At 44.2% G+C, this 15904-nt stretch overlaps 1 protein-coding gene across 2 annotated transcripts in view; it reads left to right on the top strand.

Annotated features, from left to right (window-relative positions):
• The window catches only part of LOC148507794 (cell adhesion molecule CEACAM8-like), a 133897-nt gene that overhangs the window by 85833 nt on the left and 32160 nt on the right, over nucleotides 1–15904 (top strand). Inside the window, exons 4-5 of one of the 2 annotated variants that reach the window (XM_088445607.1) lie at nucleotides 3600–3857; nucleotides 13083–13337. In XM_088445607.1, coding sequence (XP_088301733.1) covers nucleotides 3600–3857; nucleotides 13083–13337 — 513 coding nt within the window. The remainder of the gene's footprint in view (nucleotides 1–3599; nucleotides 3858–13082; nucleotides 13338–15904) is intronic. The other variant, XM_088445608.1, reaches the window with a different exon arrangement.

Genomic DNA, 15904 nt, shown 5'->3' with positions numbered 1-15904 from the left:
TATATCTTGTTGATTTCCTCACAAAGGGAGATACTGTGAATGCTGTTTGCTTTTGTGAGACATTGAGCCGTTTGCAGAGTCATTAAAAAACGACCTGGATTGCTGCGAACAGGCATCATATTGCTGCACGATAATGCCAGGCCACACTCAGCCAACAACTCGCATAACTTATGGCGCTACCATTGTTACTGGACTATCCTGCCTACAGCCATGACCTGGCACCGAATGATTTCCATTTCTTTGGACCATTGAAGAAGCACCTGGATGGAAGGCGATTCACAACTGACAGTGAAGTTCAGCAAACCATCATATCCTGGTTTCAGGCCCTTCACACTGATTTCTTCTATGCCAGGACAGATGCCTTGGTGTATCGTTGAAACAAATGCTTAGGCAAGTATGGGGTAGAGGACTATGTGGAAAAACGATCTGTACGAAGGCCATACTATTGATTATATGTATATGTAGGAGTTGAATAAATATATGCAATGAGAGGTCTTGTTACCTTATTTATTGAACCACCCTCGTAGATACGCCACTGGGTGGCACACTTTTTAGCAACTGTGCAGGGAGCTTGCATATTTTATTACTACTATTATTATTATCATTTATTTATATGGCGCCACAAGTGTTCCGCAGCGCCTTTCAAAGTGCATAAACAAACTTACAGTACATTGCAGGACAAGGCATTGGATAATATACATTGCTACATTGGCGACCATAACACCCAAATAAGCAACAGAGCATAAGCAACCAAGTGTTAGGTGCCCTAGTAGGGAGTAAGAAGTAGATGAAAGTGAAGTAAGGAGAAGCACAAGAGGGTAGAGGGCCCTGCTCGTAAGAGCTGACATTCTAAAGTACAACTCTGAGCAATTACAAGCAATTCAGAGTCATGCACATCTCAGCCACTGACTGGGTGTAACTGGGCAGCAACTGGGCATTCACATGTAGATTATATTAGTCATGGATGTGTATACAGAATTATGGGCTATATAGAGGTGAGTGTAATGGAGATCCATCCGATTTCAGACAGATCTTTTGCACGGAATCGGTATGATATACCACCGGACAATGCCCGGCGGTTGGAATCCTGACAGCGGCTGCCCGACATGGGTATAAATCCGGATCGTCCCCAGGTAAGTATTCACTAACCTTACCTCCCCCCCTAACCCTAACCCTTCTTAGTGGTGCCTAACCCTAACCTTCCCCCCAGTGCCTATCCCTAATCCCCCCTCTAAGTGCCTAAACCTAACCCCCCCTTCCCCGCCGCCTAAACCAAAGTCCCCCGGGGGGTGCCTAACTCTAAGTTCCCCCCGGGGGTGCCTAACCCTAACTCTCCCTTACCCTAGCCTAAACCTAACCTCCTGGGGGTGCCTAACCCTAAGTCTCCCCCAGGAGCCCTAAACCTAAAGCGGCTGTCCGCGCTCGGCATCCTTTCGATCAGGATGCCAGGCGCCGGTCTCCCAGCGTCGGTAAAATGACAGGCGTCTAGATTTAAAGCAGTCGGGAAGCCGGCTGTCGGGATTAGGTCCGCCGGCTTCCCGACTGCATACCCTTTTGCACCAAGCATAGGGCTGGTGCAAGTCTGCACAGATAGTGGTGACGGCTTCTTACACAATAAGGTGGATGGGGGCGGTACGGTCGCAGAGATGAGGGAAACTTTGAAAACAGAAGGATATTAGTAATTATTTCCAGGTAAGAGAAAGGCCACAGGTGATGTCAAATTGTGTGGAATAGAAAAAACTAGGTGCCCCAGAGAAACACACAATAAGGTTAACCAGTTGCAAGCTCCTGCTGCCATAAGCAAAAGGGAGATGCCAATCCCTTTTAAATAGGAACAAATAGTAAAAGAAAAAAGCTACTGTAGGTGCTTTTGCATAAAACTGGAAATCACTTATAATAAAAAAATATATATATTTATCAAATACAGAATAAACACAAATCAAGATAAATGAGTAAGTAAACATGAATAAAACAAAGAAAAAGAAAAACTCACTGGCGTAACAGTTAGTTAAAATAAAATAGCTTATTAGGCTAACAGTAAATATATACTGTATATATTATATCTAGAGTGGTTATTAGCAATATACATTAACATATTACAACATGGTATCAGTAAATTGTTAACAATCTAAAATGTATCCAGCACTAGAGACAAAGGCCCTCATTCAGAGCCGTACGCTCTGAGCAGAGCGCACGCTCTGAATGAGGGCCGGCCTCCATGAAAATGGAGCGTCCTTCTGGACGCTCGTATAGCTGTGGGTCACCACCCACAGGCTATACGAGCGTGCATTTTGATGGCCGCGATGGGCGAAATTGCGAGCCGGAGCCTGCGGTTGAGGTTTTCAACCGCAAGCTCCGGAGTGATTTTGGCTCTATCAGAGCCAAAATCACTCCCACTGACATCACTAGTGATGTCAGTGGGCCGGCTTTTGAAGGGAGGCGTTCCCGTGGGAACGCCCCCGTCAGGGAGGCACGCCCCCGGCACGCCTACCAAAGGGGGCGTGCTGTCAATCAACATTGACAGCACGCCCCCTTTGATCGGACACAACGAGCGAAGGACTTTCCTTCGATCGTCGCGTCTGGCGCATGCGCACGACGGAGCTCCCTCCGTCGTGCGCATGCTCAATCCAGAACATCGACCCACTTGCGAGCGGACAGCCGCTCACGAGTGGGTATGAATCAGGCCCAAAGTTGATTAAATAAATAGTCCCAGAAGAATGTTGTTCCTTCCACAAATCAAATAAAGTTCAGCAGATTTATGATAAAATGAAGGATACACCCACAGTGTAATATTGTTTCAATAGACCAGGGATTAGCAGCTCCCCATTCCTTATATTCTTGGTCTGGTTTACTGCTGTCTGTACTGGTTGGTAGTAAGAAGCTCAATGTGGGAGCAGAGCTTTTGCATCACAAGCAGCCTGGCCTCCCAGTTGATAGTATCATATGATCCGGTCTTGCTGTATATTAGAGCTGGTACAGCCACAGGCTCACACTTAATGTGTCACATGCAATAGAGTACAAATAATTCAGGTTCACACTCCGCAGCCCTGCTACACCTGCGCGTTTCGCTGTCATAGCTGGGCAGCTTTTTCAATAGGCAGGTATAGTTGAATATGGTGCAGAGAAATATCCTGTTATTCCGTCATCAATTAGCTCATTAGAGCAATACACCTGCACTAGTAATCACTAAAAGCCATGTTTATAGGTACAACAGTGTGCCTGCTACGAAGCTTTAATACAAATGATTCAAATAAATTAGTAATAAGTGGAATACGGATTTGTCATGCTACAATGGAACAGAATACAGTATAATAAATATATATATATATATATATATAAATTTACAAATAAGAAATACACAAAACAAGATTAATAAAATAAATAAATATATAGGAAACATATAAAATAGATTTATATAGACATATATAGTATATAAAGAGAACTAATATATATAATATTAGATATTTTATTATCAATATTATTATTGAGTCCATGCTCTGTACTTATACCTGCCTGTGTTCCTGCTGGTCCTGACATCAGAACTTGGAGACTTATTTTCTGTCCTACTATTATGACATTGGGTATTTTTGTTATTGCAGATGGCCCAGAGAAGGTGCAAATTACAGGCAAATTATATGTGAACTTTGGTTCGGACATCTCATTATCATGTTCTGCTGACTCTGTCCCACCACCCGAGTACCGATGGAGATACAAGGACAGCGATTTAAGTATAAACCAAAAATCACTTCTAATTCCTAATGCGTCCTCAGAGAACCAGGGGGATTATACCTGTGTGGTGACTAACCCAGTGACACTGCGTACTGCTACTGCCTCTGTGTATGTGAATGTTACAACCGGTAAGTTTTAAATGAATTGTTCCAGCCCAAGACCAGATATTCTTATCACAACAGCTGACACTTTATTATGTAAACTATTGTGTAAAACGTCTATGTTTGTAAATATGTCTGGGTCACAGAACTGCAGCCTAGTCTCAATCAGGCTATTTGCATGTATTTGTCCTATATTATCCAGGTGCCAAAAATTTACTTTTTGTACCAAATTGTGTCTTATGGCCAATCCCTAAAATCAGAAGCAACTACTCAATAGCCGAGATGGTACCCAATGAAATGCTGCCTCACAGTGCAGTGTGGTTGGAATTTTAGTAGATGCAGTAATCTGAAATGAAGGAGTGGATTGGCGATCCTGCAGCACTGCACATGTGAGGTGGCATCTGATTGGATGCTACATTTCAGCTGACTAAGGGGGTACTTATCAAAGTACTTTACATTTTGCAGGTTATGTTTAAAAGATGAGCTGATTGGTTGGTAATTTATTTTTTACAATTTTATCTCTCTCCCAGCTTTGATAAATACCCCCCTCAAATCTGGCTTTCTTAAAACCAAAGAGAATGGACATCCGTGGACATTATTATTTATTATTTTGGACATTAGACTACTAGTCCATCTGCAACCAATGTTTGTGGATATACATAATCAGCAAGCAGATTTTTTGCCTAGACAGTGTTTTTAATGTATATTTATTCAATCTTCTACCAAAATAACCCATTTGGCCTGTACTTTCTACGGGATGGTTTTTGCATAATCCAGGTGCAATATGATGTGGGGTAACACATGCAGGAGTGCAATACCATTAGAATTAAACTATTTAAATGGATGAATGTCAGTTGTCTATAGCTGCATACACACACAACAATTTTGTTACCAACGCTTTATGAACGATTTTGTGAACGATTTTATGAACGATTTTCTGTCAGATTATCTGTCAGATTTTTTAAAGTGTAATGAACGATTTTTATGAACTACAAACAATTTTTGCATATTCCCTTACTGAAAATCGTCCAGTTGACAAGTCTGACTGAACTACAAACGTGAACGCGCATGAACGATTATCGTTCATCGTTTGAAAGTGAACGATTGTTTCAAATGATTATCGTTAAACGATAATCGTTCAAAAATCTTTGTGTGTGTATGCAGCTTTAGTATGCATAAAGTGGGCAAATAGATAGATTGTACACATTGGGCATCCACAAATGTTGGAGTTAGTGAATTACTGTTACTGTTAATGTGTTTTCAGTGCAAATAGTTATCACTGCTTATCTAACCCCTATCCTTATGCCCCCGCTTTTGAAGTGGATGGGGATCAAACTTCTGTATTCTCAATGTGATCATTGGTATGGCCACAGCAGATCAGAGTGACCAGTTTACATGTCTGATTGTGTACTGTGCTGGAACAGGGCTCACTGCCGCCTTGTACCGGGCCCGAGGATGGGGGAGGGGTCATCGGCAACATAAAGAGCTTCCAAGATGCTCTGGGCTGCTCTACACACTGCAGCGTGCGGGCCTGGTACCCCATCTACCCACTGCATATCGGGCAGCATAGCAGGAGCCTAGCAAGCCAATCAGCGCCTGTCTATGTAGCATGGCTGGGCCGGGCCCTGTGTGTCTGCTGAACTGTCACTGCATTAGGCGGCGATGGTGGTGCACCCGCTGCTGCTGCGGTCCCTGGAAAGCCGCCAGCAGAGAAACACCTTCTCTGCTGGTGTCCGCTGACCCTGTGCTGCAGTGAGTGTCTGTGCACCCTCTGCTGCTGCTATACAGTCAGATTAGCCCTGGGAAGCCTGCCTGGGTACCTGTCCACTCTTGTGTGAGGAGCTCAGGTGGCTCCAGTGGTGACAGCTGCATCTGGAATGGGTGGGCACTCCAAAATTACTATTAGACTTGGGGCCAGTCCTGGCTTCGAGCAGCACTGGAACAGTACAACTGACTGCAGGGTGTCATTTCAGGCACTCTGCTAGCCAAATGCGGGGGCCATGGGGCAGAGCCCTAGGCGAGGTACTGCTCGCACATCCCTCCATACGGCTCTGATTGTGTTATGGTGCCTACACACTAGGCGATTTTTTACACGATCTGCCTGATTTCTGACGCATCGGAACGACAGATCGTGTAAAATATGTCCTAATCGTGAGTGTCCACTCACGATCACGATGTCGATGCGCATCCTCGCAGGTCGTACATCGCATCTTCAGATCTTGCTTGCTGCAGGCAAGATCTGAAAATCGCAGTCATGATGCACTGGAATAGTTAGGAAGCACGATAGATTGGGGGTCAATTTGGACAGTTTTTAACACCAAATCGTGCACATGACTGCCAGGGGAGAAACCGGATACGAAATCGCATCGTGACCAGATCGCCTAGTGTGTAGGCACCTTTAGTGAGGTCAGGGCTAGTGTCATGATGTGAGGAGGGGAAAGGAGGCAGCAGGAAGCCACAGACTGATAGTTATATAGTGAAAGGAGTCTGGTCCCCCAGCATTACAAATTATATCAGGAGATGAGTGATGTGCTAGTGAGGACAGTGTTGCATGTAATGGGTCAGTGACTTGATGTGAGGAGAGGAGTAGAGGCAGCAGGAAGCCACAGCCTGATAGTTTGATAGTGGAACAAACAGAGGGCCTGATTCAGACCCGCTCACAAGATGCGGCCGCTCGCTCCCAGCATATGGAAATTCATCTAAGTGACGTCAAGGCAGGCGCTCGCACGGCAAGGCATAAGCACGCCCACTATGTGTTGGCGAGCGATCACTTTGTGTTTACAGATGCCCACCAGCCTGTCTTTAGCCGCCCACTAGCATACGTCGTTTCCATGAAGTATATTCAACCATCTGTACATCGGGTTACATCGGATCTGAACGCAGCGGTTGAGGTTGACTGTACCCTACCGCAAGCACTGCGAGCACTTCAGTGTAAAATTCAACCAAGTGACATGTACTATGACGCTGCCTGTTAATTATGCACGCCTCTGGAATGGCGTTGAAACGCTCTGGCATGCCTGTGTCCGCAACTCCACTCCCCCGCTACTACTGCCCTGCCCCTGTTACCACCCACAAACGGCCTCTCCTGTCACTCATTCCACTGGGTTGTCTTTGCAGGGCGAGCGAGTGCATCCCGGTCGCTCGTACTAGTTTGCGCTCGCGCACTGCAAACTATATGCATGCGCACATTAGCGAACATCACCAGCAATGAGCAAGAGCTTGCTAGCGAGCAGGTCTGAATCAAGACCAGTGTTTTCTAACAGCACAAAGTAGTAATGTCCAGCTTATGTGAATGTGGAACGTATATATCACAGAAAAACTGCTGATACTTCCAACCAATACAGTATGCAGAATTAAAGAAACACAATGTTGTATTGATGGCCTACAGTATACAGTATATGTGTAATTAGAAGTAAAACAAAACAATAAAATCAAAGATAGAGATAAGAAGATTTTTTCACATGGTGGTGCACTTGAGACCAGAACCTTGTCACATGTGATACATACATTATTTCTTCATTTAGCATGTTGACATACAGTATGTCGACTATATAATGCCGAAATGTAGTGTATGTTCACAGAGTCGACATTATTGCCACTGCAGAGGCAAACTGCAGCACGCATGGTGCGAAAATGTGCCCTCTAGACGCACGTTTGCCGCATCGGCGGCAACAATGTAAAAGGGGACATCTGTAAAGGGTGGAATTCCACCTGGTTACTACCTCTTGCTTCAGTTTGTGGCATGGCAAATGGAACTGTTGTAGCAGCCGCTGCCCTCTTCTACGCGCAGTTGCTGAATGCCAAAAATGCATGCAAGAGAATCTGAACCTACAAGCTTATTGTGTGCGCAAAACATATTGTATGTTCAAAATGACAGATGTAGCCACGCTCATCTATCTCGCAATGCGAGCGCATCGCGGCATGGATGGAGTGACTAGCGTTTCCGTGTCTATGGCATGTGCATGTATATGCATGTGCACGCCATAGACTTCAATGGCTATGCTATGCCGCGATGCATGTGCCCGTGCACATGCATCGCAGCAAAGATGAGCGTGGCTACATCTGTACCCAGTTGTATTGCTCGTACAATGTTACTTGCATTATCAGAAATGACAAATCTTAAGAAGAGCCTTAGTGGGGTAAGCCATTTTGATATCACATCCCTAAATTTTCCAGCAGGTTGACACCGATGTGCCTCTCAGTGAAGCCGGTGATACAGAGAGTAGCCTGTAAATGAGCTGGCATAGTGTGTTAGATACTGCTGCTGTAAGGATGATACACCCACCCAATGGGCTGTCACAGTCATGTAATCTTTTGTTTGACCAATACCACTTGACCACATAGCTATAGTTTAGTGGATAGTCAGTACAATGGCATTTTCTAGGCCAAGAATAACTTTTTTTAACATCCTGGTACAGGTGAGGAATTGCTGTCTGTTAAAATGGAATCGAGATGGAATTTGACAGTGTGGACACATGACCTCAACTAATTGCCTAAAACAAGATACATTGATGACAGATATTGGAAGCAGATCTAATGCTAGCATAGCCGCCATGGCCAGTGATTCGCTATGCAACTTGATGGCAGCTTTCATACTTGCTTCCTCTTGCAAAAGATTGTTTCACAGTCAATTATTTTTTGAAACTACTTAAGTCTTGTTACCCTTCTGTGGTAAAGATTCAACACCAGCAGCAATAGCAGCAGCAGCAGTCCTAGCATGCAAGGATTCTTCTTGGGAATTCTGAATAGGGGAAGAGTCAATTATCCTTTGCAATATGGATGCAGGACTACCTCCGATCATGAGGAGGTTTATTATGAAGGTTTTGGAGGATGGAGATTGCATGTGCTGGTATCTATCTAATACTGCTACAGATGCTGGACTTCTTTGGCATTATTTTAAAGGATTTTTCAGATTTTGCCTGAAATTGCTGCAAATGACATAACGGGGAATAGGCGCCTAGATCATTGACATCCCTACCTCTATTTACTTTGGCATCACTAATGCTACAAATACCATGACAATGTTTTCAGGATTTGGGTAAAAATATGTCCACATGGAAGAGGTGGCATTTTTGGTCTAATGCCCAGGCATAACAAGGAGCTTCTTCTTTTACTTGCAAGAACTGCTGCCACTAGTGGAGACTTATTTTGACACAAACAACATCATCCTTCTGAATTTTATCAACCTCTTTTTGCCCAACACATTCATCATCAACATCCTCATTAGCATCAGATACACAAATATCCCCCTCATCCTGTTACACTTCCACAGTAGCATCTTAAAATTCTATGTCATTATTATTATTTTGACTACTACTCATTCTCACATTTGCAGAGGGTGCAGAAATGGTGGAAGGAGACTCTAGGATTGTAGTGTCAGAAATGTCAGACTCACACACAGCACTTGTGGACAACCTTAAACTCTCCTCAGGAATCTCTGAAGTTTTGTTTTGTGCACTGCTTTTTGCCTGTTTTAAAGGTGACACATCTAAACTCAGAACGAGAAGGTGTTGCATGTGAGGTTACAGAAGATAGCTGACTGTGTTTGTCTCCAGCTCTTGCACTAGGCAAAGGGGCATCTTTATAGTGGGTGCAAGGTGCACATGGGCCCCTGGGTTCAGGGAGGCCCACACCGCACACCCTGCACCCATAGTTAGTCATACTTACCTTTCCGCAAATTCTGGACTGACGCTGCAGAGCAGCAAAAAATCACAGGGAAAATGATGGCAGAAAATTTTCCAGTGACTCGCGCATGTACAGAAAAGATGTCCACAGGCAAAAGGTGCTGACACCATTTTCCCGGTGACCCGCGCATGTGCAGTAGATTGTAGCATGAAGCCAGAATCTATTGCGCTGCGCACAGGCCCCCTCCTCTTTTAAAACGCCCCTGAGTAGGCATTCTACTGCAAGCAATAGCAGTAGCAGAACCACTACTCACAAAGAAAGGCCTTGGTCTGAGCTTTGCTTTGCCACTACGTGTGGAGAATGACATGTTGGCAAGTTTACATTTTTTGTCAGTAGCTTGTGAAATTCAGGTGCCCTTAACACCTTCTTTTTCCTTGACCTCCTTTAGTACCATGACTGGCAGCAGTCACAGCGCTAGTACTGGCTTCCTCCTGCTCTTATATCGACTGATCCATGATTGATTTTATTTTTTACACCAGGAGAGATGTAAAGTTACTATAATTGAATTACAATGAGATAGGAAAATTAGAGTCTGGTAACTTAACCATGCAGACTGGAGATTTTTGTTGACACAAAAAAAAAATATGCCTTATTCCACTTATTATTTTTGGGATGCACCCACTAAGTTCAGCAATAATATACAGTGCCTCTACGAAACACGCACTCTTGCAAAAATAATGTTTTATTGAATTGTAATGTAAGACTTGAAATGGTCTTTTAATACCAATAATAAATAAATAAATTTCAATTATAACAGGAAAAAAGGTCTTCTTTCTTTTGGGTGCAGCTCACTCAGACACAGCACAGTCATTTTTTGACAAATAATATTGAAGTCAAAATCACACTGTCTCTGCCTTCATACACAAGTGAGTGACAATATACAGTAATATATACTGCAGTGTAGAGATACTGATATATCCTTGTGAAAAGCAAGCTTACTTTAGCAAATATACACAATCACAGCAGCCTGTTTGCAGAACTAGATTGCAGATGCTACTATGTCTGACAAATACACAGTAGCAGTTGTTGCTAGCTAGTGTGTCTGACAAACACACATAGACTGTGACAAACATGTCTGCAGCCAGTCACCCTTCCCACCTACTCCCCATCTATCTACTACTACAACTCTCTTTGTCCTCCTAATTATGTTCTAAAGGCTCTTTGATATGAGCACCTACAGCCCACATCCTCCCTCTATACTCTACTTTGACATTTTGCCTTGTTCTGAGATCCAAATTTGGCATAAAGACCTGAGCCGGGACACAGGCCCTAATTCAGAGCCGGACGCTCTGACAGAGTGCTCACTCTGAATCAGGGCCGGCCTTCTTGTTTTTTAGAGCGGCCTCCTGGCCGCTCGCATAGCTGTGGGTGACCATCGCGACCATCGGGCTTGCGACGAGACCCTTGTGATAGGGTCTCGTTGCCGCAAGCCCTAGAGAGATTTCAGCTCTCACAGAGCCGAAATCTCTCCCACTGATATCACTCGTGATGTCAGTGGGGCCGCCCCCAAACGGAGAAGTTCACATGGGAACGCCTCTGTTTGGGCAGCCACTCCCTTGGCCCGCCCACCAAAGGGGGCATGCTGTCACTCAACATCGACAGCACACCCCCTTTGGTACGAGACCCGGAGTGACGGATTGCCCGTCGCTATCCGGGTTTCGCGCATGCGCACGACGGAGCCGGCGCCGTTGTGCGCATGCGCACTGGGCCACCATCGACCCGCTTGCGAGTGCATAGCGCTCGCGAGTGGGTCTGAATAAGGCCCACAGTTCACCTCAGAAACCCCAAGTTTAGGTGTGTTCGGTTTTCTGAAAAACTGAACAGCTCCTCTCTAATATGAAACAGGCACAAGATAAACTTTACATAGTAGCAGGGCATGTTTCTTGAGAATTTTCTTCAGAGAAAGGAGATAGAAAGCATATCAATATGCCCAGCAGAGGTTAAACCTCTAGGCTAGTGTCAGGACACATTCAGGTACAAATGGTTAATGTTTTGTATAGGTGTGTTTTTTATATAGTTTGTTTTAGTGTAGTTATATTGGGGCTCGGTTATGCATGTTATGGGCGTGCTTTGCTTTTCATACTGTCATACCCTGTGTTGCGTTGTCTCTAGTTTCTGCATTTGTTCCCACCATTCCTTCATTTTCTTTGTTTTGCTGTGTGCTTTCTTAAAAAAAAAAGTAGCAGTGACTGTCTTGATGTAGGTCTTGAGGTGTTTTCCCCATCAATACATGGTTTAGTCTGATTTTACCCTATTGGGGTGAGGTGGCATTATCGGTCCAGGTGAGCTTCTCGTGCGTCATTGGGAGGGGAGTTTAGATACCTTAACTTGTTGTTGATGGACTGGCAGTTGGCCCCAATATAGACATTGAGTTGGTGGAGGTGGGTTGGAAGTCTGCCCCCATGTAGGCATTGTTGGTGGTGGTGGGCTGGCAGTTGGCCCCATGTAAACATTGAGTTGGTAGTGATGGGCTCGTAGTTGGCCCTCTTGTAGACATTGAGTTGGTGATGTTGGGCTGGCAGTTGGCCCCCATCAAAGTCTTGATGATTTCATGTGATGGGCTAGCAGTTGGTCCCCATGTAGACATTGAGTTGGTAGTGTTGGGCTGGAAGTTGGCCCCATCTAATCCTTGATGATTTCATGTGATGGGCTGTCAGTTGGCCCCCATATAAAATTTGAGTTGGTGATGTTGGGCTGGCAGTTGGCCCCCATCTAAGCCTTGATGATTTCATGTGATGGGCTGTTAGTTGGCCCCCATGTAGACATTGAGTTGGTAGTGTTGGGTTGGAAGTTGGCCCTCATCTAAGCCTTGATGATTTCATGTGATGGGCTGGCAGTTGGCCCCCATTTAGACATTGAGTTGGTAGTGTTGGGATGGCAGTTGGCCTCCATCCAGGCCTTGGTGATTTAATCTGATGGGCTGGCAGTTGGCCCCCATTTTAAGTAATTGCTGCTGCCTTGTTGGACCATTCTTTCTTCACCACCATACCTTTCCCCTTTTCATTCAAAAAAAGCTGACCATTTCCCCTGCCAATATATCTCTGAGTCTTGATTTTAGATATTTATAAGTTTATTATAATTTGTTCTTGTGTATAAATGTGGGCTGACATCGGCCAATAGAGAGTTTAAGAAACCCAAGCCCTGAGAACAGATACTTAAATAACCTTCCTGAAGACCATACCCAAAAGACTATCATAGGTCAACATATGCATGTGATTCCCACTCAAGCAGCCCCCAGTCTCGTGGTTTAAGCCACAGCAGGCTCATATGAGCCTCTGAGTACTCTTATTAATCCACTTCTTAGTGCTATTGCTTGTCACTTCCCAGGGATTGGACTATTGCCATAGTTATCAGTATCAGGGACACATCAAGGAATAATCACACTTAGACGGAACTAAGGTCAGGACCAAAATACTGATGTTATAAGTAACTGTATATTGTAATAATTATTTAAATATATATGTTTTGTGCTTATTTCTACATGTGTTCCTGTTGATAATGTTGCTGGTCCTGACATCAGAACTTGCATGCTACTATTTTTGACATAGAGTATTTTTGTTATTACAGTTGACCCAGAAAACGTGACCATAACAGGGCTATTACATGTGCATGTTGGGTCGAACATCTCATTAAATTGTTCTGCTGATTCTCTCCCACCACCCAAATACCATTGGACAGTCAATGACCGAAAGTTAAATAAGTCAAATACACTCCTAATATATAATGCTTCCTTGGAGAACCAGGGTAATTATACCTGTGAGGTGACTAACCCGGCTACACTGCATACTGCTACTGCCTCTGTGTATGTGACTGTTACAATGGGTAAGTTTATAGTGATTTTTTTGTTCAAGCCATAACCAATTATTGTTAGCTCAACTGAGCTGACATTTTGCTTAAATTACAGTTAGAAAATGTGTAGGTTTTATAAAACATGTTTGGGCCACAATATTGCACACTTTTTTCAGATATGTACTTTTGTATTTTTGGGGGGATGGGTGGGGGGGAGACAGGGATTGTGCTAAATCTCTGTGTACCTCATGTAAAAATTCTGAAAATAAATTCATCTAGCTGAGGCGGTGTCCAATCTAATGACACCTGGTAAGGGAACATGGCTGGAAAGTGAGGTCTTGTTTAGTAGATGCAGTGACTTCAAGCAAAGAGGTTAATTGGTGACCCAGCAGCAATGTCATGTGAGGTGGCATCTGATTGGATGTCATATTTTAGGTCACTAAGGGGCATATTCAGCGTTATTTAGCCGCAAGGTTATTTCTATTCAAATGGCTGTGACAATTTCCGCTGCGGTAGTTTCAACAGGAATTAATGCCGCTCTTTTTCTCGCAGCTACAGAGCTCGTGCTTAATTGGGAAAGATCGCCATTTTAAGGGGCGGTGCGGGGGCTGTGAAGGGAGTGGTAAGGCCAGGGGCTGTGATGGTGATCCCAGCTTGTGACCTCAGTCGCAGTGCTGGGATCGCAAATGCAACAGGGGGTGTCATACATCTCCTGCTGCAATTGCATATTTGCAAGGATGGAATTGCAAAGCTGCTTGCGTGCAGCTTTGCAATTCTGCCCTAAGCTGAATCACCCCCTTGGTTCAGAACGTCTGGGGAACCCCCCTGATGACTAATTAAGCAATCAGAAGTTTTCAGTTAGCTTAGGTGGTCCAATAATACCATGTCATTATTGGGGTGAAAGTGGCCTCAAAGTTCCCCAAAATTAACAAATTAACACATTTTTATGCACCCCAAATTTAACTAAAGTATTTATTACATTTTTAAAAAAGGGTTTTTTATCATTCTTTTACAAAAAATTTTAAGTGGCCTCAAATTGCCCCAAAATCAGATTTTTTTGTTTGCCAATTTTTTTTTTTTCATTTTCTGTTTTGTTTCTAATTTCATATATTGGCAAACAATGCATATACTCTATATATATATATTTTGCTAAAGATGAGAAGTAACACATCACATTGTATAATGAGCATGTTTGGAATTGTATAATTGGAGCAGGTTGTGATGTCTTGGCCACCAATTAGATTATTATCACATTGAAGCTAATCTCACTTGCCTACTCTCCTGGAACATCCGGAAGACTTGTGAATCCCAGGTGGCTCTCCTGTAAGGCCAGAAAAGTAGGCAAGCCTCCTGGAGTCCTTTCATGACCGCCTGCTGCCATCATTTTTCCGAGTGAAGTGGGCTGTCTGGGTACCTCGATGACGCTATTCACACTGAATCATGTCATTGTGGCCCTGCCCGCCGCTTTGCAATGCTCACTTGGCTACACGATGGAAGCCAAAAAGTAAGCAAGTATGGACTGTTTAAGTGTAACTGTAAAATAATGGAAAAAAAACGAATCTGCAATATAACTGTAGTGATACTGTACGAGTACTGTATCATGTATGTGTGTAGTTAGAGTATATAGATCAGCCTTTGATGTATATGATCCCGTGACCGCAAAGTAAACAAACCTATCACAGATAAACCTCATTGTTTATTGTAACCTCTGCAGGGGTGTATCTATAATGGGTGAAGGGGGTGTGGGGCACACTGGCTAGGTCCAGTGGGGCCCACACCATGCACCCATATTTATAATACTTACCGCTCTGGAGTCCCACGTCGGTGGTGTTAGCGCTGTAAAAAAATATCCTGGAAAATGGCCACCACGGCCATGTTCCCAGTGTTTTGCACATACACAGTAGACTATGGGCGCAGACTAGTGACCAGAGTCTACTGCTGCAGCGCTGCGCTCAGTACGCTGGTGACTGCTGGGGAGAGAGGAGGGGGCCCCGGACGGAAACTGCACACAGGCCCCCTCCTCTCTTGATACGCCCCTGAACCTCTGATTCACCTATTCTGCATAGGAATCCCTCATACATAGTGATATTCATATATTACATAGAGAAACCTCTACACTATCAGTGCTTATTATTTACATTTTTATATTTGTTGCTGACCTTGCTGGTCTTATTAAAGGGAGCTGCTCATCTTTGAAACATTGTTGGTCATTTTATGGACTTAAGTTATTATTGTCTAGTATTGGATATTCCCTCTCCCTCGCTCCCTCTCTCCCTCTCTCTCTCCCCCCCTCTCTCTCTCTCCCCCTCTCTCTCTCTCTCATTATGATCCTACCTATTTAACAACTCTTCATGATCCCCTGTGATCTCACCGGACAGGCTGACTGTATCCAGCTTCTAAAGCTCTCAGTGCATTGACGTGTGCATGCCCAGTGGGCAAACATCGACCCGGTTGTGAGCGCTCAGCGCTTCGACCGGGTCTGAATAAGGCCCATAGTGTGTACGCTACTCGCAGAAAATACACCTTAAAGCTTCCTATAAAGGTTTCTTTATACAGATGATCTTTCACCCAGTGTGTGTCTAAAGAGTGGTAAGTACGGC

This window comes from Taudactylus pleione, unplaced genomic scaffold (genome assembly GCF_031769625.1).
Source record: "Taudactylus pleione unplaced genomic scaffold, aTauple2 ptg000384l, whole genome shotgun sequence".
NCBI lineage: Eukaryota > Metazoa > Chordata > Amphibia > Anura > Myobatrachidae > Taudactylus > Taudactylus pleione.
The sequence above is the reverse complement of the archived record's forward strand: the minus strand, read 5'-3'. Positions and strand labels throughout refer to the sequence as shown.